Source organism: Mchenga conophoros, linkage group LG17 (assembly GCF_057382185.1).
Source record: "Mchenga conophoros isolate Kocher_MC1m ecotype Shallow Benthic linkage group LG17, M_conophoros_male_GT1.1, whole genome shotgun sequence".
NCBI lineage: Eukaryota > Metazoa > Chordata > Actinopteri > Cichliformes > Cichlidae > Mchenga > Mchenga conophoros.
Window position 1 is genome coordinate 11,201,848 of NC_140542.1, and position 26,255 is coordinate 11,228,102.

A 26,255-nucleotide genomic window follows, 5' to 3' on the forward strand; every position below is an offset into this window, starting at 1 on the left:
GTGTAGTAAGCTAATGATTAATAAGACGATGTCAGAGGAATTGGTGCGCAAATTATCATCACGCACCAATCAGTGCTGTCCGAGCGATTGCAAAGTGAAAGCAAAAAACAAGCACAAATTCAAACGCGATTTCAATATGTCACATATTGACAGTGGCTCACCGATGCCAATAACATAATTACCCAGCTACATTTCCGAAAGAATGCAAAAGCATTGACATATATTTTTCCTTCCTACAATAGCCCGACGGGCAGGGCAGAGATAGATTTTGGTAGCCTGACTGGAAAAATCGCTAGCCCCTGGACGTCGGGCTAGCGATATTGCGAGCCCTGTATCTGATTGAGGAATCACTCATCTTTGGAAAAGAGAGTTTATTACAGAGAAATGGCTCTTTCCAAAATAAAAGCTATACTATACGCTTCTTCTGGGCTATATTCTCAGCAGCATATTAAACATATCAGGTCCCCATAAGGAGACTCATGTGCTAACGGCTGTCTAAATGACTCGGCTAAAGTTTGTAGCATGCATGCTTGTTGTTTTTGCTAGAATGATGTAAATGTGCAGTCATATTCGTTGTGTTCCCACTAGTGCTTTCAGGTTAATCTCGTTGAAATGACGTTAACGCCACAACACGGCAAATCTCCGTTAACGAGCTACCCCTGATCGCCCCGTGCATGGGGCTAGACGGCCAACACGTTAACGAGCTAACTGCGCTAACACACTAGTTCCCACCCATGTAATTGAGCATTGCGTGGCACATCCAACATACTGTTTTACTTTAGTCCATGACGCGCTTACCTTCAGGGTCATACATCACATGAAAACCAAAATAATTCCAAACGCCACATCTGAATGAGGGTCGGGGAGGTTCAATTTGCCATGTTGCAAGGAGAGCTTAACTTCTGTCTCGCTAGCTTGCCCTGCGCTCTTCCTTCTGACAATGCTGTCTGTGTTGAGCGCTCAGTGGATCTGCGCTCGACAGTGTAGCCTAGGCGTATGGAACTCCAAAGTGTTCAAAATTAAATAAATAAATAGGTCAAGATGAAATAAATAACTATGTGAATAAATAAGACACAGATATGTAATGTGAGAATGATATTGTGAAATCATGGAACACATTTTGAAAAAAATGCTCATTATTGTGAAATATATTGCATTCTGCTATATAAATTTACTTATTATTGTGAAATATTATTTCATGGTCATTATTTTTCACAATGACAGAGATTATTCCTGAGGCATTTTATTTATTTCCAGCCGTTTATATTCCAAAATGTCTTTTTTTCAAAGTCAGTCTTTATTTCAAAATCCCGTTTTTCCCAATGGTCTATTTATTTCATAATGCGACTTTTCAGCAGAATGACTTTGTCTGTCAATCAAGAGAGACAGGGCGGAGCCAGTTGTGTGATTGGTTGCTCCTTTACTCAGACATAAGTAATAGCACATGAATTGTCGATTTAGGTTTAATGGTGCAATGCGTCTCCTATGCAGCTGGCGGCAGTATGCAGCTCAAAATAAACTTAAGGCACCGACAAATGCAAAACACTGGGCGCGAATAACGTTACAGGTGTATCAATTCTTGTGAAGGGCATGGCTGCAGGAAACAAGTCCGTTTCTGAGTTACTCAGAGAACTTGCTAACCGCTTAGACTGCATCCTCCCTGTCCTCGTCGTCTGTTGTCTTCGTCTCCATTATCAGTCATCATAATTTGACCATCTCTGTGCAAGTCTGCAAAACATGACATCACTGTTTTGTGCATTTTAACAATTTAACCCCCCACATTTGTGAAAGAAAAGCAAAACACTTTTTTGAAAAGTCTGTAACAAAACCATCAAATCTGATCAAGGTTATTTAAATGCTGCAAAAGAAGAATGGATTGGAATTTTAAAAAATACATATAGTTCCTTAATTACTGGGGGGGAATTATGAATGATGCTTATAGTGAGTGAAAAGTAAACTGAGTGCATTTTTTTTGGACAGAGATTCACTTTTAATGTGTATGTATAATATAATACAGATGCATAAAAAAACACTCCCAAAACAGAATAAATTATTACAAATAAATTATTACAAAATATAAAAAATATATATATAAAAAAATGGAGGCAACTTTGCCTGTGGTAGAATGTATACCATGCATGAAAAAATCTTTACTGCAGATGTTAATTTTACTAATTTAATAATGCTAATTTTGTGTTGTAAGATTTATGACTTTCATGCTTTCATAGTGGTACTTAGGAGAGCTTGACATTTTTATCAGGTGGTACACACTGTAAAAAGTTTGAGAAACAATGATAAGTATATGTGTGCTTTTGGAAAACATTTAAAGCTGCAGTATAGAATTTTGAAACAAGCTTAAAACATTTTTAGAATATAAACAGAGCATCTGCTTCTCTTTACAGCTCCTCACTCCACCAGGGCTGTTTGGCACTTTCTGATGTGATGTACGTACTGCGGCAGTCATACAGACAACTGGACGGTCCAAAAGTTGGCCTACCTATTACTGGCTGAGGTTTTAGTAGAGTTGTGGCTGAACCACAAAAATATATCATTAATTTTAATCTCCCCAATCAATTATAATGTTATGTTGGAATGTTGTTAAAGAGGATCAAAAATGTTTCAACCCAGTTCGTTTTGCAGATTCTGTATAGCAGCTTTAATATAGGGAGAACACAACTTCCAGATTGTGTGAGTAAAATTTGTTTTTTTCTCTTTGTCAGTTTAATAGTTTCTGTTTTGCCTGTCACTACAGGGAGTGCAGAATTATTAGGCAAATGAGTATTTTGTCCACATCATCCTCTTCATGCATGTTGTCTTACTCCAAGCTGTATAGGCTCGAAAGCCTACTACCAATTAAGCATATTAGGTGATGTGCATCTCTGTAATGAGAAGGGGTGTGGTCTAATGACATCAACACCCTATATCAGGTGTGCATAATTATTAGGCAACGTCCTTTCCTTTGGCAAAATGGGTCAAAAGAAGGACTTGACAGGCTCAGAAAAGTCAAAAATAGTGAGATATCTTGCAGAGGGATGCAGCAGTCTCAAAATTGCAAAGCTTCTGAAGCGTGATCATCGAACAATCAAGCGTTTCATTCAAAATAGTCAACAGGGTCGCAAGAAGCATGTGGAAAAACCAAGGCGCAAAATAACTGCCCAGCAAGGTGGAGGTGGAGTACTGGTTTGGGCTGGTATCATCAAAGATGAGCTTGTGGGGCCTTTTCGGGTTGAGGATGGAGTCAAGCTCAACTCCCAGTCCTACTGCCAGTTTCTGGAAGACACCTTCTTCAAGCAGTGGTACAGGAAGAAGTCTGCATCCTTCAAGAAAAACATGATTTTCATGCAGGACAATGCTCCATCACACGCGTCCAAGTACTCCACAGCGTGGCTGGCAAGAAAGGGTATAAAAGAAGAAAAACTAATGACATGGCCACCTTGTTCACCTGATCTGAACCCCATTGAGAACCTGTGGTCCATCATCAAATGTGAGATTTACAAGGAGGGAAAACAGTACACCTCTCTGAACAGTGTCTGGGAGGCTGTGGTTGCTGCTGCACGCAATGTTGATGGTGAACAGATCAAAACACTGACAGAATCCATGGATGGCAGGCTTTTGAGTGTCCTTGCAAAGAAAGGTGGCTATATTGGTCGCTGATTTGTTTTTGTTTTGTTTTTGAATGTCAGAAATGTATATTTGTGAATGTGGAGATGTTATATTGGTTTCACTGGTAAAAATAAATAATTGAAATGGGTATATATTTGTTTTTTGTTAAGTTGCCTAATAATTATGCACAGTAATAGTCACCTGCACAGATATCCCCCTAAAATGGCTAAAACTAAAAACAAACTAAAAACTACTTCCAAAAACATTCAGGTTTGATATTAATGAGTTTTTTGGGTTCATTGAGAACATGGTTGTTGTTCAATAATAAAATTATTCCTCAAAAATACAACTTGCCTAATAATTCTGCACTCTCTGTATTCCCTGTCTGTTTTCTTACCTGGTTCTTCCTGACCTTGTACTTTCTCCTTACGTTCCCTCTTTCCTCTCTGCCTCTTTGGACTAACAATCATACACAAATAGATTATATTCAATTAGATGAAAAATTACATTAATATGAAAAAAATACTATTAAGATCACTAACAAAAAGTCCTCTCTCAGTCTACTTTCAACCAAAAGGCAAACAACCAAACCACATGAACATCTAATAAAAGATACACATTGAAACACTGATCCAACATTATTCTTGATTCACGGATCATTTGATTTTACACTTTTACCTGAATGTCGCTGCTTTTTTTGAAAAAACTTCCTTATATCCATTATGAACCTGGCTGTCTCTCTGTACACAAACACACACAACAGGAGTTATAAGGTTAATGGGCATTCAGTCAGTTAGTTAGTTAGTATCCATTTAAAACAGGACAGTGGTAACAACAGTAGGCTACGGACAATTTTAAGTTTTAGATTTTAAATAGGCTGTATACATTTCTATGGGAGCAACAGGACGGTGAAATGTCGCTGATTTTACTACAGAGCAGGATGGATTGTAGGGTAGCAAACATCGTCGGAAAACACATTTTTAACACTGCAGGTTACCTGGGTGTAATGTTTTTCAGCTAAAAAGAAACATGGTCTGATAACTACCTAACTATATAAAGAGTAACTCAAGGTTAAATGCAGCTAATATGCCCTGTTTTAAGCCACGCACTTAAACCTCCGCTCCGCTGAGCCACCATCGCTCAAGCAGCAACGGCTCTAGAGCCAGAGTAGGGGAGAGGAGCTGGAACAAACCATTATGGGGGGGTACCTATACTTTTGTTGTGAAAATGTTACGTCTCAACCAAGTACCATATGCTTTTTATATTTTTAGTAGTGTGTCACACAAACAGCAAATATTGTCAAAAAAGTAAGAAATCTTTGGGGGTGTTTTGAAAATGGCCTAAAATCGCCCCTGGATTCAACCTATTCAGAACTCTCTTAGGCAAGGTTTTGTGTCATTTCTTTCAGCAGTCTTCAGCAACAGTTCTCCAGGCTTCAGTATCCAAAGCTCTTCTTTGGATATCATCTTTGGTTCTGTTTGTTCTGTTCTCTGTCACTGCTTCTATAGTGTTGAGATCTGTAAGCCAAACCAGGTTTTCTTACAGAAAAAACTGAATGATTTGTTATACACTATAGCTTTCTTGCATAATACTGAGTATGATGAAAAGCTCTCACACCTTTTGAAATATTTAATCATCTTTTTTTTTCTTTTAATCATGGAGGATGAAGATATGCGTAGCTTATTTGAGAGTTTAGAAATGTGCTAGGTAGGATGTAGAGTTATTGTAGAGACACTGACACTGCCTTGGATGCAATAAAGGCACTTTGAACTGTGAAAGTAAGACAAAGAGAAGTTAATGTTGAGTGGAGACTACTTTTATGACTGGCAGGAAGTCACGTACACAGAGACACACACACAGTGCTTTGACTGTTATGACACACCCACACCTACATGCACACTCGCTCACGTGCACATACACACAGGTACGCGCACACATTCACTTACGTGCACTTACATAGACATATGGGTACGCGCACACATAGGCACTCACGTGCTCGAGCATACACACACAAACACAGAGTTTGCAGTACACCATGGGGGTTTTATGATGGGGTCGCTTCTATAAAGCTAACTGTAACAAACAAAGGAGTGGAAGATCTGCAGAGGGACACCGGCCTTGCACGTCTCCCCTTCTAGATGATGCATGCTTAAATGAAGATGAATAAAGGTTTTGTGAAAATGACTACTGAGTTCCGGTGCCGTCTCTGATGCCTCGAGGAATAAAAAGAACCGGGGTGAAACTGATTTCGTAACAAGGACTACCTAGTGAAACGGTAATCACAATCTTTGTTCTAGCCTTTGTTCTGCATCACTGACTTCACATTTTAACATTCTCATATTGAAATCTGTCAACCTTGCAAATGCTGTTGGTTTCATTTGAATAGTGGTTAATTTTTGCTTCCATGTTGTGGTTTCAGTTCAGTGATAGTAAGTAGTATGCATACAGTTTGGTGTTAACGGTATTGGCAACAGCATGTTGTGGCACTGTTTTGATAGAGAACATTCAGCTATATGTTAACACAATGCAGGAGTGGACATCCCAGCAAATCCAAGCTGGATTTGGTTTCTTTTGCTCAGTGGACTTGTGAAAAACCCAAGACATACATCTCAGATTCTGGAGGCCTCGGTTAGCATAAAGTTCATGACAGTACGATTTAAAAAAAAGACTGAACACGTATGGTTTGTTTGGAAGGGTTGCCAAGAGAAAGCCTCTTATGTCTAAAGAGAACAAAGCATCACAGCTCAGGTTTGCAATGTTGCATCTAAATAAATTACATGACTTCTGGATCAATATAATTTGGATAGAGATGTTTGGTCATAATGCACAGTGCTACGTTTGGAGGAAACCAAACACATCTTATCAGCATCCATATATATATATATATATATATATATATATATTAATGAGAATTTAAAAAAAAAATCAAAATAAACTTTGTAAAAATTGCTTATAGAAAGACTAAATAGCAGGAAAGAATTAGATAAAAATAAAAATAATAATATTTGAACAGCTAATAAGAATGTAGGCTAATCCTATAGGCAGCCCATTCACGACAAGGTTTTACCCACACAAATTCCAAGCTCAGCTGGACCAAAATTTGACAGTGCATACTTCCATTTTGACAAAATCCCCATCACCACACACTAAAATGCAGCCCCACAACATGACAGAGCCTCTGCCGTGTTTAACAAATAGGCACTCGCTGCTGGACCGATCTTTTAAATTTGCATTCATCACTCCCGCTGCCACTGATTTGTGTGTTGCCTGCATAATTTGGCACACCTCAGCCTTTTGCACAGTACTTGCCATCTTCCTGTGTAATATCTATACTACAATCCATCCAAGATGTCAGTGGTCCAGTTTTTGTGAGTACAATTATAGTGTTATTTTTGTATTGTATTGTGTAACCAAGTTTAGCAAACACATATATTAAAAATTCTAGCCTTCCACATCCATTTGTCATTTTTCTGTGGTTGTTATATTTCACTGTAAAGGCTGGTAATTATGAGATCCCTTCGTAATATTCTCCCGCCATAAAATAAATGTCATGATTGCCTTGTAACTGTCTATTCATGGCTTCCTGCTCTTGCCTCCAGCTCCTCTTGCGTAGATGGTTTATTTGTACACTTTGGCTGGATCTCAGACTGTCTGACCGCATCTATATCTGGCTCTGACGGTCAGACAGCCCTGGGTTTCTTGAGCCAAGAAGCCAAGCATCTTATGTGCACATTTGTGCAGGCAGTGGATTTATACACTGAATTAAAATAAATTACCTGTACACAAACTGATAAAAGATTTGTCATTGATAGCCATGCACGCTGGCTCTCATTAATTTATTTCTCTATATTGGCAGTAAGCACTGCTCTTTTGTCGCCAGCCTGCAAGAATCCAGACAATCCAGTCTGACAGGCATGCTACTATTCAGACTGCATGCCAGCTGTGTGCCTCCCATGCATTTCTAATTCACTCTGTGAATTTTCATATGGATGTGATAGACATTACACATTTTGCCTTTGTCATCAATGTGGCCAAATGCATCTGTTGCGACATTTCAGGAATTCTTTTTCCCCCTTTTTCCTCCTCTTTGTGCCACATGTGGGATTTGTATAAAGAATTTACTCGATTTAAACTAAAATTAACATTTATGGATTTCATGTGCAATGGAAGCAGATATTTTAGTCACTTTGTCCTAATGATTTAAATGAAAAAAGTCACATTTTAATAGTGTAATTTCAAACTTTCTGAGATAATATGAAATCGAAGCAATTCAGTCTTTGTAATGTGCCCTCTTCTGTAACAGAGCTGACCCCCAGGATCTGTACTGTGAACAAGAGACTTGAGTCTGACTCAAGGCGAAAATATTCCCTGACAGCCCTGCCTGTACTTGAGGCTCTGCCACAGGATATTGCGACTGCACTCTTTAAGAGAAGCAATAACAGCTCGCATTTCATCTGAGACTGCATTTCGTCAAAGGCGTCGCTTCAAGATAACCAACCCGTTCTTCTCCCAGCAGTGTCAGACAGAAAAGGGGGGAAAAAAGAGAGACAGAATGTAAAGTACGGGGCAGCACGAGGCAAACGCACTTAAAAACGCTTTAGAACAAAGAAAAAAAAAAAACCAATTGATTCATCAAATGAGTAAACTCGCAGAGGGAAAAGGTAGATATAGCTGCATTATTCTCCATGTCATTTAGCATTTCCTTCCAGAACTAGCCATTATGGCGAACTGACCATGACTCAAAGCATAGAAATGAGAAATTATTCAAATGTGAAAGGGTTCCCAGGCCGCTAGTAAAATGTTTGGTCGTTTGTGTTTGAACTTGGGGTTTTTGCACAGAAAAGAAAGTTGGCTTCACTTTTGTTGTTGTTGTTGTTTTATAGCAGTGGGGTTTTTTTTGTTTTTTTTGTGTGTGTAATTAATTAATTGATAAGTTAAAAATGGTTTGTCTCGTTATCTGCTTTTTAATATATATATATATATATATATATATATATATATATATATATATATATATATATATATATATATATATATATATATTGTGAATGGGACGGATATGAATGGTTTATAAAGAAATGACTACGAGACATTTCTAAGAAATGTAGAAACACCATAAAAGCATGCATTTGGGTGAGTGTATATCTGCGTGGAACACACCCGAGCAGGCATTCCAAGACGCCCCGGGGGTACCTGGCAATTAATGACGACGATTTACATTTTGAAACGCTAGTCTCTGCAGGGCAGCCAAGACTAGATGAGTTGAGGAAGTGACCTGTGATAGATGCCACATGATATTAATGTACGAAGGCACGCTGCCTCTAACCTGGCAGCCACCGGAAATCAATCACCACCTCGACATTGCTTTCGTTTGACAAATATGTTCTCACTGGCCAGGTAGCAGAGCTAACGGCCTCCAAAATATTTCTGTCAAAGACACAGCTCCTATTAATTATTCAGTCACCGGTGCTCCTGTGCTGCAATGTACCTTACAATATTTACAGTGCTTGCGAGAGGCCGCTCTCCCTCTGGTGAGCGGTGGTGAGCTGCTTTTCGCACGAGCTATAATTCCATCTGGTCCACTTCCACTGAGAGAGGGAGAGAGGCGAGCTTGCTTTCATCCCTTATCAGGAAACACACTGGTCCTTTGAGGTGGATGAGTGTAAACAGGACTGAGGGTTGATGAAGGGTCTTGCATTGTCTTTAGGTCATTAATGAGGCAGGTAGGGTTTCAGACTCATGAAGTGGAGGCAGGAAGTCTGTGCTGTAATCTGCAGGGGAGCACATGTTGTTTTGTTTTCGTGCGAATGTGTGTGTGTGTTTTGTTCTTAGTCTAGATGTGAAAAGCATGCTAAATTTAGTTGGTAATCATGTGTGCATAATGCATTACTAATGTAGCAGACGGGGCAAAAGATGCCTTTTTAATTTACAGTTGGAATGAGAAGGGCGCTGTCCAGGGAGGACCATTGCAGGCAGAGTTAAACAAAGAGCACAATGGAGGCAAATCCAGCTGTTACCAGACAACCACTGGCCACCATGCTCTTACCGAGTTAAATCCCCCTTTTTTCCGCCCACAGAGCGGGAGCAGGGTGGTGGGTTGTGAAGGAGGGGGAGCGAAATGAGAGAAGGGAGTGATGTTGCATTCAAGCGGATGTGGGAAAAATGGAAGAACTAAGCTTTGGGTTGTTGAGAGGTCTTTTTTGGTTTTTAAACTACATCTGTCACCAATTCACTGGATTCTTGGAATCATTCTTGATTTCTCAAACATTGTAAGGATGATAAATGGATCAGAATAAAGCAAGAAGAAACCATGATTTTCTTTGCCTTGATAATCAAATGTGCACCTTGTCACCCAGAAGGATCTAAACAAAGAGAAAACTTGCGGAAAAAAAAAACCCAACAACTGCACATTCCCGTCTCAGATACATCGTATTTGATTTCCTGTTCTTTGTCAGATTTCTTTATGTGACTTCCACTTTTTACATGAGGTATTGTTTTTGTAATTGGATTGCAGCTTTAATGAAATGCATAACTGCTGCACTACAGGTAGAAAAAAATATATACAGACTCCTTGAGAATTTAGTCCAAATATAAATGATTTCCCATTACATGCCATTCCACAAAAATAATCGTATTTAATGTTAATGTCATAAAATGATAGTAAAAGATGGATGTGGTCAAAGTGACATCACTCATTGGTTGCTAAAGTCTCATTGTTCAGGGTCCAGTAGAAAGTTTTCTTTGGTGTTTTGCTGAGAAATATTGCATCTTCATATTGTGGTGACTTCCCAAGACACCAAGGCAGGCATACCCTAAATCCTACTCAATGAAATGAATGTCCTGAAATAAGACTTCAAACTAGAGATTGAGACACATTACTCATCAATAAAGAGTTTACTGAGGTCAAAATGAAAAGGAGCAGAGGGGTGTTTTCCTGAAGACTGTACAACTGCATTCCTTTTGAAACCAGAAAAACCAGAGGTAATTAATTAATTAGGATACTATGGATAAATATCCATTTTGAAACATATGACCGAGGCTTACAAAATAAACTTAATTTTTCAATTTTTTATGACACAGCATAAGTGTCTGAGCCCATAAACTTGTCAAGAAAATGTTTACAGAGGTCAAGTCAGAAAACCATTTTTCCACAGATTTCTATAGGACCAGAGTCTTCTGGCAGCCAAATAAAATGCAGGGTTAAGACCCTTCTGCATTGGTTTCTTTTTTTTCTTTTTTCTTTTTAGTTTTTTGCTGAGAATGTAGGTCTGAGGCACAATTGAGATGTTGTAGTCTCTTTTCGCTTCTTCTCTGTTGTAAAACTAAAAGCCAGTCTGGCTAACTAGAAGGCTATGAGAAAGGCCCGAGTTAGACTTCTGTAGGAAATCTGTCATAATTTATGACATAACAGGAAATCCTTTTTTTTTTAAAACTCTGTGCCCTATCCTTTCATGTAATCTGATGTGCATCCCCCAAGAAATGTAACTATGGCAGGTCGATGCAGTCAGCTATGGCTGAATGCCTTGGAAGGCTGCAGCGTAGGATTAAAAGGCATTGCTGGTTATGTCTTGCGTGTTGTAAATTTATTTTCTAAATCAAACTAAAGTGGGCCTAAGCTCCATTAATCTGTGGCCTCTGTAAACAGATTTTATTCACTCTTTCCCTACTCTTAAGTCTTTTTGTATAAAATATTTGAGTTAAAAGGTCAAAAAAGGAAGGCATGCTTTTAGAAAGATCCTACCAAGTACATCACAACACACCAAGTCTGCTCTGTCTCTTGGATTATCAGTCATCAGCATGTCCAGTTTCAAAGGAGAAGCGAAAATGCTCCTCTTTACGCTCAACAATGGACTTCACCAACCAATGGGGTTAATTTGTCTACCTCTATATTTTATGATCATCAGTTTATGAGTTTAGGACCATCGGCTCCATAGCACATCTGTTACAATCATTCTTCAACCCATATCACTTATCACAATCTATTTCAAAACACAAAGATAACAAAGGCCATAATAATGGCCTTGAGGCATCACGATTGGGGCTTCAGCAAACAATGGCTTAGTTCAGCCATTTAATTACAGCCAAAACACCTGCCTCATTAAAAGATAAAACATTATTGCCATAACATGTCTACAGCATTTCCACTGTGTGGCAAGATGAAAAGAAAGTTTCTAAAATCTTCAGTTATCAGTTTGATTATACCCTCAAACTGAAAGATGAAGAAAACTGTCCCCTAAATTGTCAAATAACAATATGAATGCAGCATGGCTTGATTAAGTTTTAATTGTAAGAGTGTTTGCTGGAACGCAGAGTGTGTGTGTGTGTGTGTGTGTGTGTGTGTGTGTGTGTGTGTGTGTGTGTGTGTGTGTGTGTGTGTGAGAAAAAGAGAGAGAGAGAGAGAGAGAGGGAGAGGGAGAATACAGGGAGGACATTTTTTCACCCACGATCCTTGAAGGTAGCATGAGTGACTGAAGTGGGTCACGTGAGATGCTCCGCTAAGAATGCGGTGACGTGGGAGAGTTCTGTCAGTGTAGCGGTGTCTGACAGCCAGCTTCCCCGGGCCAGTAGGTACCTCGCCCGGCTGAGGAATCCGACCGGGGTCGCTCTGAGACGGAGCACAGGAGAAGGAAAAAACAAGAAGGTGCGGACTGAAAACCCGAAGCAGGGAGGTGAAGGTAGATGAGTTGTTGTTTCCGTTTCCCACTCCAGGACTCGGGGAACATGTTTTGGCTGTGATTGGACTTATATATGGAAGATTATATATATATTTTTTCCTATTCTGCTCATTTTTATTACTCCCCTTCTGCCTAACACCAGCTTTCCGAGCATCGTGAAGTACCAGCCGTACTCCTGCTGCTCTGTCGCTTTTCAGCGGGCTCCCCGATAGCCTTGCGGGGCGGGGATGCTGTGGTGTTCTTGCTTTCATTCTGACATGAAATAACACATCTGAGCAGCGGGCCAAACTTGGATAAAATCAGAAAACAACGCAGAAACAGAAAGGTGAGGGGATACGTAAATGAAGTAGAGGGCAGCAGTGTAGAGCGGGCACAAGGCGCAAGACAGGAGAGGAAGGAGAGGGGGAGTCGCAGCAGGAGGAGAACCAAAACCCGCAGGTTTGTTGAGCTTGTGGGGATGAGAACGAGGAGGAGGGACCTTACGCATTGAAGGTGTCAGTGCGATTAGAAAAACAGGGGGAAGGGAACTAAAGCCCAGATTGTTTCCAGTCCTGAGAGACGGTGATGGCGAGTGCAGGCACCGGGGTCCCTGCTCTCCCTCAGCCGACCGCAGCCCCATCAGCTACCGCAGCAGCAGCAGCATGAGGAGGAGGAGGTAGGCAGCCCTGCACGTCTCATCGGTCCCCCCACATCCTCATTATTCATTTAGCCTTCCCCGCCCTCCTCTCCCCTCCATTACATCCACCTTTCTTCCCCAGCAGCCTTGACGAGTACCAATCTAGCCATCAATCAATTTCTCCACACACCTTTGTCCCAACATCATGTATCTCGTCTCAGATACTTTCCAGAAGCCCCTCTTCCCCCCCCCCCCCCCCCCCCCCCCCATACCACGGGGAAGGTGTACCAGAGGACCACTTATTTAAATTCCACTATTATTTCTTCCCCTAAAAATGAATGTTGTCCACTTGCCTGGTTTTTGTGTGAAATTCCTGGAGGCACAGTGTCAGCAAAAGGGGTCAGTAGTGCATGCTGTATTAGTCTCCATAAAAATCAAGTTTAGGAAATCCCTCTGTAAACCTGCCAAGATGCAAGGCCAGGGACTTTCCATCGATCCAGTTCAATTAACAGGGTTTTTTTTATCCACTTCATCATGTCGAGCTGCCTGAGTGTTTTTGGGCACTAAAGACCGTGCATAGTTGGGGGATATCTGCTAAATGCTGCGACGGAGAGGGAAAAAAAGGCTAACCTCCCCCGTCAGGGTGTTCACTCTGACCACCAGACTATGAAACTTTAATAGGGTCTAATTTTCAAACCCCCTTATAATTTATTACAGTGGCGTCTGAACCGAGTCCTCAAAAAGAGTCCAAGGGAAGAGAACATGTGCAGGGTGTTAGGACTGTGAGAGGTAAATACAGCAGTAATAGTTTTCAGATAGCACAATTAACGGAAGTGGATAACACTTTCTGTGTCTGTCACTCGCTTAGAGAAGTGCGATGCTGTAGCATAATATTTACAGCTGCGGTGGGTCCTGGATGCCAAAGCTTGATTTCCTAAAAGGTCGGGAGTCCAAGTCAAAGTCCAAAGGCTGCTCAACACTTTCTGTTGTCACTGCCATTACTCAGACCTAAAGCTATTTAAAGACCAAGCGAGTCTAAATGTTTACTGTCTACAGTGTATGTGGTAAAGGTTCAGTTTACACGAAATTGGATTACATCTGTGGAGTTCAGAACGCTGATGTATGTTTGAAAATAATCCATTTTTTTAAATCACTTTTTTTTTTAATCCAATCAGCTTTGAAACATCTAAAGAGAATCTGTTTAATGTGATGCATTGGTCAGAATCGGCCGATTTCCACACTCGCAGCCACAAGCTGAGGTTACGTTAGTGTGGAAGTTCCTCACTGTGAGCAAAAGACAAAGATTCATAAAAGTAAACCGTCTGTAGCAACAAACAGACGCTTAAACATGGTTGTTTTAAAAAAAAGCTAACAAAGGAAAAGTGACTAAAGCAAACCCAGAGCTCAGAGCCAACCACAAACCAGCAGCCTCGGTATGAGCAAAGGATCAAGGCAGTTATGGGGAAAATGATGGAGATGATTGAAAGAGAGAGCAGAGTCTGAGGTCCTGCTTTCTGCTGAATTTATACATTTACTAGAAAATGACGTAAGTAACATCTGATATTTGTTTGTTGCCCCTACTTTTGTTTGCATGGTAAAATATGTCAGGTAAAGATTCGTGTGCTAGCGAGTCATTTTCAGTGAATTATTTGCACCACTTCCTAACAGCACAGTGTTTTATTTTCAGTTGTTTGCCTGAGAGAACTACCAGCAGTTTGGGGGAAGTTGTAAACATTAACAATTTATCTTGTTATGAAACATTTTTTTGCAACAAAAAAACATTTATATTACAGTATTTATCAGTTATTTGATTAATCAAAGTCAGTTTAAAGAAATGGCTATCTTAAAACCAGAATATGAATAACACTTCTTGATTAGATACCAGAAAAGTTTGTAATTTGGGTCAGCTGACCTGATAAGGATCAGATATGGCTATGTCGTGTGTTGGAAGGGCTCAAGTGGTCTGGCCCACATTTGACCAGGCTCTAGTCATGAAGGATATTAAAAAAAATAAAACGCAGCTGGCCATCCAGAGTGTCTCGTCTGTTCAACACTTAGCAAGAACTCAGCCCTCCCTATCCTGCCGGCCCTTTCCAGGCTGAGTCAGACAGCAAACAACGTTTTCAAAGGGTCTGAAAATTATCCTTTTTCTTTAGTTCTTGGACGGCAAGTCTGTGGATTATTTAAAACATCATGACAATCTTTTACTTTTGGCGGGGGTAAAGATACAAGGCGGTTTTATTTTTAAACCTGTAAAAGTACAACAAATGCCAAATTTCCTTCTTTTGTATTTGGGTTTTGACCTTATCAATATTCTACAGATAAAACGACTCGTCCACGTAACTAAATATATCACAGGAACGTTTGTTTTTGAGTAAAGCGTTACTGACAGAGGACACTTGGATTTATAGACAGAGACAAAAGAAAACAGTGAAATCAAGGAGCAGCATACACTGTGTGCCGGCTCTTTAATCCAGTGTCGAAATTAAAAAATTGTATCACATGAATTACATGAATTTTACAAATTATTATTATTATTTTTTTTATTAGTATACTAGCAGATTAGACTCAGACAGATGTGTTGAGAAGAAGCAGCATATTAAAGGGGATATGAAAAGCAGTAACCTGAAGATGGTTTCATTTAAAACTCAAACTATTTTTTATTTCAGTGTCTGTTTCAGTATATTAAACTTTGTTCTATAGCTGAAGGATAGTCCATATAGCACTTTTATTTTATTCTGTTTTAGTTTATTTTATTGTGTGTGTGTGTGTGTGTGTGTGTCTCTCTCTCTCTGTGTGTGTGTGTGTGTGTGTGTCTGTTTTTAATCTTTCTCTGACCTTTATTTTGGTGACACTGTGATTTCCATCCAAGGTTACTGTAGATGTGCAGTTGACTGATAGTCCTTGGAAAGATTTTTTGGTAGACTGTCAAACAAATGGAATTTGAATAGAATTCATAAATGTATTTGCACATCTAGATTCAGTTCTACAACATGCACTCTTGCCTTCTACAAATAAATTGTTGTTCTAAAGTACTCACTGAATTTGAGTGTGTTACTGTAACAGGATGCCACTGGCGCAACAAGTCAGTTGGTGGAGATTCTTCCTTTCCAGATATTCCACGTAACAGCTGTTACTGCAGAGTAAGTGAAAGTGTCTTTTTGCTTCTTAACCTCCTAGGACCTGGCGTCCAGATATGTGGACATCGCATTTTGGGTTATTTAGACCAAAATACTAAATTTTGCTCTACAAGGGCCTGATATCCACTTACGAGGACATTATACTGCTACTGTTCTATCAAAATTTTAAACAAATATCCTCATTTGTGGCTCTTATTTTGATTAGAAACAAAAATTAGGTTAAAAAAAATCTGGTAATTGTTTGTTTTTACATTCATCAGGTCCCAATCAGCCCAAATATCAAAGAATAATTAAAAATGCATGCCGTGGAAGAGTTCGGGTCTATTTTTCGAGGTTTTGCTATTCTGTCATTTTTCTCTTCTCTTTATTTCTTTTCTCCTTCCCCTAACCACCAACTGATGGTGGCAGGTGGCTTCCCCTCTCAGAGCCTGCTTCTACAGGACGTGTCTTCTTGTTAAAAGGGAGTTTTTCCTCACCACTATTGCAAAGTGCTTGCTCATAGGAGAGACATTGATTGTTGCCATTTTTCTCCAGAACTGCAGGGTTTTTACCTCACAGTAGAACGTACCTTGACGGGAGTGCTATTCTGATTTCGTGCTACCTAAATAAACCTTAACTGAACTGGATTGAATTCTTAGTCTCTTCAGGTTTTTTATTCACTTGCTTTTCATTTGCTGCACAGCCCACCATAGAAACATATTAGTGATCAGCCTGGTGTTGAGGTTGGTTCATCTCTTGGCTGAAGTTTTCCACATGATGGCCCATTAGAGACAGCTGATATAAGCTTTTGGGAAAAAACTTCTTATCATCCCTGTGCTAATGTATTTATATTAGCCTAAACATAGCTATGTAGCTAGCCACCATGTGGCACATCATTGTATGTAAGTTGGCCCAGCTTGACTAACCCTTTAAATGTCACAGCTAATGTGTTTTCTGTTTAGTATTTTAGACATACTTTGGTCAGAACCTGGTATCTCATCTTTAGTTAGAAACCAATGAGATAGCTTCCTGTTAACGTCCAACTCGGCTGAACCCTTGAATGTAAACTTAACTGTAATATCTGGGAGAACAGCCGCAGTGATCATTTTATTATGGCTGAAAAGATCTTTCTCTCTGAGTGGTGGCTCAGAGTTTGATTGATTTGGAAAACTGAAGCAGCATTGGACTGGGAAATGGCTAATGACATCAGATTTAACAAAGGGATAGATCAATGCCTGCCATAGTATAAAGTAAAGGATGAATTAAAATAATTTGAAGTTGATCAAAGCAACCTAAAATCTACTAGATGGATAGATTAATTTGTTTTCTTGGCAAAAATGTGAAAAAAGACAACAACAAAAAGATCTTGGCCGTCAGGGTTTTTTTGTAAAGAAAAGTTTGAGCTTGAAACTAGTTTTTGGTTCATCACTAGTTAAGACGCAATTTATTTTAATAATTTTTATTTAAAGAAATGCAGTTTTCTTAAGATTGTGAAAACCCTGCTTTTCACTTTAGTAAATATAACCAAAGTAAAGCTGCCAGCTGGCCATTCAGAAATAGAACAACAGTGTGGAAATTAGAATAGGGATGACCACCACCCCTGATCTCAAGTTACTAGTATTCTTGGATTTACATGTTGAACTATTCACTGCAATCAGATGGTAAACAAAAGGCTGAGAATGAAATGACAGGTTCTTGAAGTGGAGTGCTGCTGAACAGAAGTGAGGAATGGATTATGTCACAGTGGTTCCCAAACTTTTACACACTTACATACACACACACAGCTACCGTCCCTCCATTTAGAAAGGCAGAGGCGCCACGGTGTAATTATTTTACGTGTAGTTGTTTGTTTCCTGTGTAATAATATTCAACATTGCTATCAATACAATTTTCAAAAAATGCCTCTCTGTGCAAAATGGGTTCAAAAACATAAACAACTGTGGGATACTGTTTGTCTGTGATTTGGAGAGCCCAGTGCGTGCTACTGACGCAGGGAAAACCAGTTATGCAAAGGAGACCTGAATGTGCTGGATACTTTACTGATGGTATTTTCAAACTTGATGCCAAAAGGAGGGCTTTATAGATGAAGGTCCATGATTGAGGAGATCATATTACGTGTCAGCATTTTAAATGGTGACTTCATTAGAAAATAAATTTAAAAAGGAGAAAAAAGTATTAAAAGCTGAGGTGGATTTGCCATGTGTGACTCAGTTGTTATGAAGAACATCCACGAGTAGTGAGTTTGCCCGACAGCTAAAACACAGTGAGCGTTGCAAAGCTGCATTCCTTGTTTGTTGAGCAGGTATGGTTTTTGACTCCACCTCAGATATACAAAATAGGTAGTCACTGTCAACCTGGCTATATTTAGTTATGTTTCCATGGAGTGCATTGCTCTAAGCTGTTCTACATAACTTAGGTTAAATAGACCAAAATGAGCCTGGATTGGATGTTGAATAGACAATAGACATTAATAGACCGTTCTCCACGAAAATTGAAAACAGAAGTCATAGCTGCCGGACACGTTATTTCCTCAACATATTTTTTATGATTTCAAATTTTTTCTAACAGCTGTTACTTCAGCAATAAGGTAAGAGCTGTGAAAAAACATCTATGTAATTTGCATATCTACCTGACGTTTGATTCGTCTAATTTAGTTCAGTCAAAAAGAACTGCAGTTAAAATAGTACTGACTTTATGGAGTTAAAGCTTAAGCGATGAGGCAATTCAGTTACAGGACAGGAAATGGAAGTAATTTGAGGATTAATTATTTTGAGTGTCTTTTGCCATTCAGGTACAATTGAGCATTACTGAAACTAAGTAAGACAAAAGTATTTCAACATTTTTGCCACTTCAATTTTCAAATGTTTTAGAATAAGTTACTCAGTTGCAGTTACCCTCAGTTTATGTGTATACAGTAGCACTCATTTGTACAGTCGCAGTCATCACCCTATGGTATTAAACAGAACAAAGAATGTGAGAATGATAACTCTTGGTCACAGTTGAGAGGAAGTTAACAGGAAAAGACTTCTGGTAGAAAAAGGTTAAGTGAGGGGTTTTAGTAACCTGCTTCGACTGATTGGGGAAGGAGGGGAAAGACAAGGAAGGAAGGAGAATATATAGAATAACGTGCAAATATTTCTTTCAAAATAAGACACACAACTACAACACGGGAAAAGACCCAGGGAAACCGAGTTAATGATAAAGACCCTGAAAACCATAAATTTCACAGCTTTATGATGTATATATAGTGTTGTGAAAAACGTTTTCACTGGACTCTGCAGCCCTGTGAAAACTAAGTACACCTCATGATTCAGTAGCTTTTAGAAGCACCTTTACCAGCAATAACTTGAAGTTGTCATTTTCTGTACAACCCGTTCTTCTTTACAATTTAGGTTCAGTTCACTTATGTTTACAGGCATTCTAAATGCACAGGTGACCTAAGCTCTTGCCATATCATTTGTGGACTTTTTCTGGGTATTGCAACTCGGAGGGGGGGCTATTTTTCAGCCATTCTGTTATAGGCTTGCTGGTATGCTTGGGACCACTGTCTTGTTGCATGAACCAGTTTCAGTCAAGCTGTAGCTGATCTACTTTCGTCTACAGACTAGTTCGTGTTAGATTCATTGAATGCAAGGTGCCCAGTTCCCGTGCCTTCAAAATAAGCCATGTCACCCCTCCACCACTGTGCTTGCAAGTTGGAATGAGGTGTTTGTGCCGATTTGTTGTTTTTGGTTTTTGCCAAACGCAGCCCTGTGCATTATGCCCAGACATCTCTAGTTTGGTCTTCTCTGTCCAAAGAACATTGTTTCACAAGACTAGTTTTTCCATACAAGTTATATCTCATTCAACCACAACACTCAGGATTTGTTTGTCGATGTTGTTTAGCCTTTGATGGTTCTTTTTAGAGATGCCTGAGCTTTCGTTACTCCAATGAAGGCAGTATGGTGTAACACTAGTTTAGCATTAAAATAAATCATAAATGTAGTGGTTGCTTCAAGGCTGGTGTTATTGGAGGAAACAGGAATGTCAAATGAACCACATAATCAGTCGGACCGGTTCCAGTGAAGCAGAATTTAACCTCTAACTTCAGTGAGCAGCCGCTCTGTGAGCCGTTTTCCTCAAGAAAATGTGTCACTATCACAAAGTGCATTTTTTTTCATCAAATGAAGGTCATATCTTCATTGACATCGGCAAAGCTTGTTTTGCATGCGTCTCACAACATGTTCAGGCAAAAGCAGTCTAGGCTGCTTATGCAGGCATAGAAAGAAAGAAAGCAAACCGTGGTGATTGGTGTGTGAACATTGGGAGTTTCTTCCTGCTGATTTTAAGGCTGAGAGAAAAGGCACTACAATGTATGCTTAGTATGTTACCAAAGTGCCACTCCCCGAGGCGTCATTCTGACTATTGACCGCTGCTGAAACGCTGGGGCTTTAATTAGCACTAGTGTAACTAATTGGCTTATATAGAAGGGACATTGATGGGAGCGAAGAAAATGAATTAATGAGGAAAGGCATTGGCAGATTAAATTGCACTGGTAAAAATTAAAAATGGATGCCTGATCTCCTGGTGAAATTGGCATTTAGATCCAAAACAACGTCAGAAATCCATTGAGGGTTGTAAGCGCGTGGGTGGGGTAGATGTCAGATTTCGCGTGTGTACCCGTGCGTACATGTTTATATTTATGTGTATGCGCCTCTGTGTGTGGACTCTTCATCAGAGCTCATGGAACTACATGCTCATTTAGCTGACAGCAGAAATCTCTCAAGCGCTGGATGTGCTTCGATGTAAAGTACGTTAACCTTTAAAACAAAGCCGGCCCTGGCCTCTCTCATTTTCCTGTAATTGCTTGCGCTGGGTAAGCACACTCGCCTGAAAAGGTTATCGTGTTCCTTGTCAGTTGTCATGATGAATGAGCAAACATAGCAGGAAACTGAAAATTGCAAGTTTAGATTTAGAAAAAAAACACTCTCTCATAGCAAGCTGGCATGTTGCATTTGCAAAAATTATTGCTCCATTGTTTCGTATCTCAAATTATTAAAAAGCAAGCAAACAAGCAAGAAAGGCAATGCAGGCAGGCAGTAAATTAACACACACAGGAAGCAAAAGGGGATTCTAGACTGCTACACTGCTGCTACATTAATATTCGCCAGAGTCTAGTACAACCTCCAAGTTTCTGCTGGCATATTCTGTTTTCTCTAGTGATGTGTACTGCCAGCATGAGTGTGTGTGTGTGTGTGTTAGTCAACGTGGACAGCAGTGATGATGTTTGCGTCAAGTGTGAATATAATTATGTGTGATGTGCACATGCATCTTTTGTCTGTGTGTGTACACAGATCTGATTATGTGTGTAGCGTATTTGCTGTGTGTATCATTAAATCTTGTCGGCATTATATTCTGGGTTTGTCTGTCAGTGATCCCAACAAAAATGATTGCATGTGTGCTGTTTGCTATCCATGTGATTGACTATATTGCATAGTAAATGCTTTTTTTGTGCAAGCTGACTGTTTGCCTTGGTGACTCGCTGAGCTGGTGCGTGTATACCACAATCTTTTTAGGTAAATCCTGCTTCAGAACAGTGCGTTTACAGAGCCAGGCTCATTTTAGATCATGAACCACATACAGCGTACTCTGATCTTAAGTGTCAGTCAGTGTAAAGCCCTTTAATTACACATTTAATCTGTGAAATATCTTAATATAGGGAAAAAAGATGGACATTTTCAACTTTATGTCTTGGTTTTTTGTATATGACAAAGAAAGGCTGCTGTAGTAAATGAACAATATGTCAGTATTGGAAATAAATGTGTAAAAATAACAGAAGTAGTTCTGGGTTGTCCTTGCCTAGACTTTCCTGTAATTACAAATACTTTAAACTTTTTGTTAATTCACAGGATTAGCAAAACAGTCAGATTTGAGGCTTTCCCAGGCCGATTCTGGCCAGCGGACCTTGAATTTGTCACCCCTGGCATAGAGTTTTCTAAGTGGCTTGTCTGTCAGTTGCATTCTGCGCATTCACCATTATGTCTCTCTTTGTGCACAACGTCCTGTTGGACAGCACACATAATCACGTAGATTTTTGTCCACACTGTTTGCCTGTTTCCTTATCTGTCCTCTCCTTATACTGTACGTCTCCATGTTCCAACCTCAAGCAGCCTGGGTGATCGCAGCTAGACAGTAGGCAGCATTGATAAGCTGGAGGTAGAAGGTGAATGGCTGGTGATGGCTGTTATCACCAGAGGCTGGCTCAGGCTTAGGCACCGCTGCCTGCTGGACCCTGAAAACTCACTTTGACAGATGCATCTCCTCCCTAGCTGTTGACGCGCTGCGGGGGGCTGATGACACTTGCTTGCCCATGCGGCTCAGGGTAGCGTTTGCTGGCACCGCGTTGGGCCAAACCTGCAATTTATAGTTTGCCCCAGGCATTAAACTGAGTAATGACATGCAAAGAAAAAAAGAAACCACCATCTCACCATGCCTACCACCAATCTGCCAGCCCAAAATGTAGCTTCCACCAGTCTTGACTATTTTAACTGGGTTTAACCATGAGATGAATTCCTGATTCCCTTTATTTTCTGTCACTGTGCAAATTTATGGCCGTCAGTTGTGTAAACCATGAGATAGAATTATTCGGGATGTGTTCTGTATATCAGCAACTAGACACAACTGGGAGTGCTTGTTTTTCAACCATACAGATGCACTGTATGCATAATTTTCAGAGCAGCATCCAGGCCCTGCCGTGTTGTTCGTCCCTGTCCAATCAAAGATACAACAGTGCTCACGGTGAATCAGCTACTTCCTTTTGAACTGTTAAGTCAGCTTACCGAGAGAGCCATTTGCCATATTGGACCCTCCATCCACAGAAAGCTCTAACTGAGGGTTTTTTAGTCAAAGTCACTCGAGCGTGTCAAAACAAGCCATGAGAAAAACAAAGCACAATTAATAATTAGGTTCAGTTCTTTCCCACAATAAAAACCACACCTGCAATTCAGACAACTAACATGTGGCTCTGTGCCAGTGAATAGGAGGTGCTTTTGGGCTGCTTCCAAAGCTGTTTTCTCAGTCTCCTTTTTTTCTCTTTTCAGATTTTAACCCTGCTCTAAGCTGCATCGGAGGGGGTTCAGACATTCCCCTGACTCCACCAGGAGGCTAACTCCAACCTGTCTGTCAGCTCAGATAACCCTCTGATTGTTGACAACCACATGTTTACGGTGACTGTATGTGACCGCCGCCGCCCATTCTCGAGCAGCAGCAACAGCCTCCTGCGACCCCGACCTGCATCATGCAGTGGAGACGGCGGCACTGCTGTCCCATCAAGATGACCTGGACCGTCAAGCGCTCCCTCTTTCGGACCCACGTGGCCGGGCTCGTCTCACTGGCCCTGCTCTTCGCCGTTTTCTTATTTTTCAGCCACCAAGACTGGCTGCCAGGGCACAGCGGGCCTCGCGAAAACCCGCTTGCCTACACTGTCAGGGGCCTTCGAAGCCCCAAGGGAGAGGCGAACCAGAGCAACTCCCTGAGGGGCCTTTGGAGGGAAACAGGGAATGTTGCACCAAAACCTCTCCTCAACCTCAGCTCTCAGCAGGGTGAGGGGGCAGCAGGAGAGGCAGCAGTCGTGGGGAGAGGAGGAGGTGGAGGAGCCAGAATGGGTGTAATGGGGCTCGGGGACTCGATGAGTACTAACAACACGCTAGAGAAGGAGATGGGTGTTGGAGGGAGGCTTAGCGCCCAGCCCTATCGATACATCCTGAACGAGCCCTTCAAGTGCAGAGACAGCACACCCTTTCTCATCCTGCTCATAGCTGCTGAGCCAGGACAGGCCAATGCCCGCAATGCAATCCGCCAGACATGGGGAAACGAGAGCGTGGCGATGGGCCTAGGGTTTGTCTGTCTTTTCCTGCTCGGCACAGGAAAGAGTTCGGACACCCTCCTTCAGAGCAGAATCGAGGAAGAGAGCCGCGTTTACCACGATATCATTCAACAGGACTATCAGGACACTTACTACAACCTGACCATCAAAACTCTGATGGGCATGAACTGGGTAGCTACCTATTGCCCACATGCTTCCTACGTGATGAAGACAGATAGTGACATGTTTGTCAATACAGAATATCTCATCCAGAAGCTGCTGAAACCTGAGATGCCTCCGAGGCAGAGGTATTTCACTGGCTACCTGATGAGGGGCTATGCACCAAACCGAAACAAAGACAGCAAGTGGTACATGCCACCAGAGGTGTATCCAAGCGAGCGCTACCCGATATTCTGCTCAGGCACGGGGTACGTGTTCTCAGGGGACATGGCCGAGCTGATCTACCAGGCCTCGCTCAGCATACGCAGGCTGCACCTGGAGGATGTTTACGTGGGAATCTGCCTGGCGAAGCTGCGCATTGAACCAGCACCCCCTCCCAACGAGTTCCTTTTCAACCACTGGCGTGTGTCTTACTCCAGTTGTAAGTACAGCCACCTCATCACATCCCATCAGTTCCAACCCAATGAACTCATCAAGTATTGGAACCACTTGCAAAGCAACAAGCACAACGCCTGTATCAACATGGCCAAGGAAAAGAGCGGCAGGCACAGACACCGGAAGTTCCACGGAGAGAGGCCTCCGTGATGGATCCTGCGATTACACCCCATCTTAAAAAAAAAAGAAGAAAGGTGGGAAGGATAGAAGAGTTCAGTGTAACTACAGATGGTGAAGGGCATGTTGAACTCTCAGCACTATACCTTATGGGGATAAGCACATTGTTTTTGGTATTGTGTACAGTTGATTCAAACTATTTTTTTAATCAAAAAATGAAAAAAATATGTATTGTAAATCTATTGAGCTATTTCCAAAAGGGAGAATGGGGGACATTTCTGTGTGAAATGGAGCGTGCTAAAAAAAAAGAAAAAGAAAAAAAAAGCTGCAGCTCAAGAGCGGTGTTTATGATAATTCAGGTGCCAACAGAAAGGTGGTAATTTATGCTCTTCTCTAAAGGGTAGTACTGTATGTCACATTCTACGAATACACAAAAAAAACAAAAGAAAAAAAAAGAAAAACATTAAGACACAAGTGTGTTTACAAAGACAAAGGGAAATGTACATGTACTATGTCAAAAAGTTATACTACCTAAATATGAATGAATGATATGAACCTTTGACGTTGACCAGTTATGCTGCCCTGTTTCTCAGTGTTTACTTTCCAGATCTATCGATGACTACCACCCTAAAGAGAAGGTTTATCTGTCATATACTGTATTTTATTTAAAACGATCGACATGAACGCACCCAGAATCACATCAGAGATGACTGAGATTGTATTTTTTAAAGCTTTACATTGACTATGACTCTGCACTTCAGCAAATGTGCAATGAATCTGTTAACGAATAAACGTTCCAAAATCACTTTGTGTGCAGCAGTGTGTGTCTGTTTTGTCGGGGGTTCTTCCTAAGCTGTCGAACGTAAAGTGGTGTGGACCACCGGACGTTAGCAGAGGAGCTACAGTGAGCCTTGGCATCAAAAAGAGTACCGAATGGATGGAACACATTTCTGCTAATAGAAATAACTAAATTTCCCTCATATGTATCCAATCGGGCGGACATCTATTCACTGCAATGTCCTGTGCTTCACACTTTGTCCACACAAACCATGCAATAAGCCCTGTACCTTATGTACAGTGGCGGTGAAAGTTGTTCAAATGCACAGCAACTCAAAACACCACATGAAAAATAGTTAAAAGCAAAGAAAACCATATGGAAAAAAACACACAAGCGAAATTAATGAAATGCCACAAAAGCTTACGAGAAAAAAAAATTCACCAAACCCAAGGAACGTGTTTCTGGGGAGACAATAACGTGATGAAACTGTTTTGGAAATCACAAGCGACAGTAAATGGCTAATAGCAAACATGTATGTGTGAATCTTGAGATTAAAATGTACATTAGGTTGCATCTTTTTCTTCCTCACAGCAATGAATCCTTTATTTTTTTTGAAGAGTCTCAGTGCACAGTTACTACTGCAGCCGTTCCATCCCATTAATGTCTTCCCAAAAATGCTTTCTTAAGCTGCAGTGCATTTGATCTTTCACAGCCACCACACTTCTGGATGGGGGGGTATTTTCAAATTTCATCAGAATAGAAATATTGCATCATATGTCATAGGGAACAATGATTCAGGTTGTCACCATCTGTTTATGCCTGCTCTTAGAAGCAAATGATATGTAGAGAAATCATTTAGCATTACAGTTTACTGCTATTCAGCTCATCT

At 40.6% G+C, this 26,255-nt stretch overlaps 1 protein-coding gene across 4 annotated transcripts; it reads left to right on the top strand.

Moving 5' to 3' along the window:
* The first annotated feature begins 5,731 nt into the window (after window positions 1–5,731).
* On the top strand, window positions 5,732–25,393 carry b3galt2 (UDP-Gal:betaGlcNAc beta 1,3-galactosyltransferase, polypeptide 2). Of its 4 annotated transcripts, none has more exons than XM_085252942.1 (2): window positions 5,732–5,878; window positions 23,093–25,393. In XM_085252942.1, exon 2 carries the CDS (start codon window positions 23,290–23,292, stop codon window positions 24,619–24,621), a length of 1,332 nt encoding a protein of 443 aa, XP_085109068.1. In that variant the 5' UTR covers window positions 5,732–5,878; window positions 23,093–23,289; the 3' UTR covers window positions 24,622–25,393. The 4 variants fall into 4 exon arrangements, with proteins under 4 accessions (XP_085109068.1, XP_085109065.1, XP_085109067.1 ...); XM_085252939.1 differs by lacking the exon at window positions 5,732–5,878 and adding an exon at window positions 12,083–12,933; XM_085252941.1 differs by lacking the exon at window positions 5,732–5,878 and adding an exon at window positions 12,085–12,244.
* The last annotated feature ends 862 nt before the right edge of the window (window positions 25,394–26,255 follow it).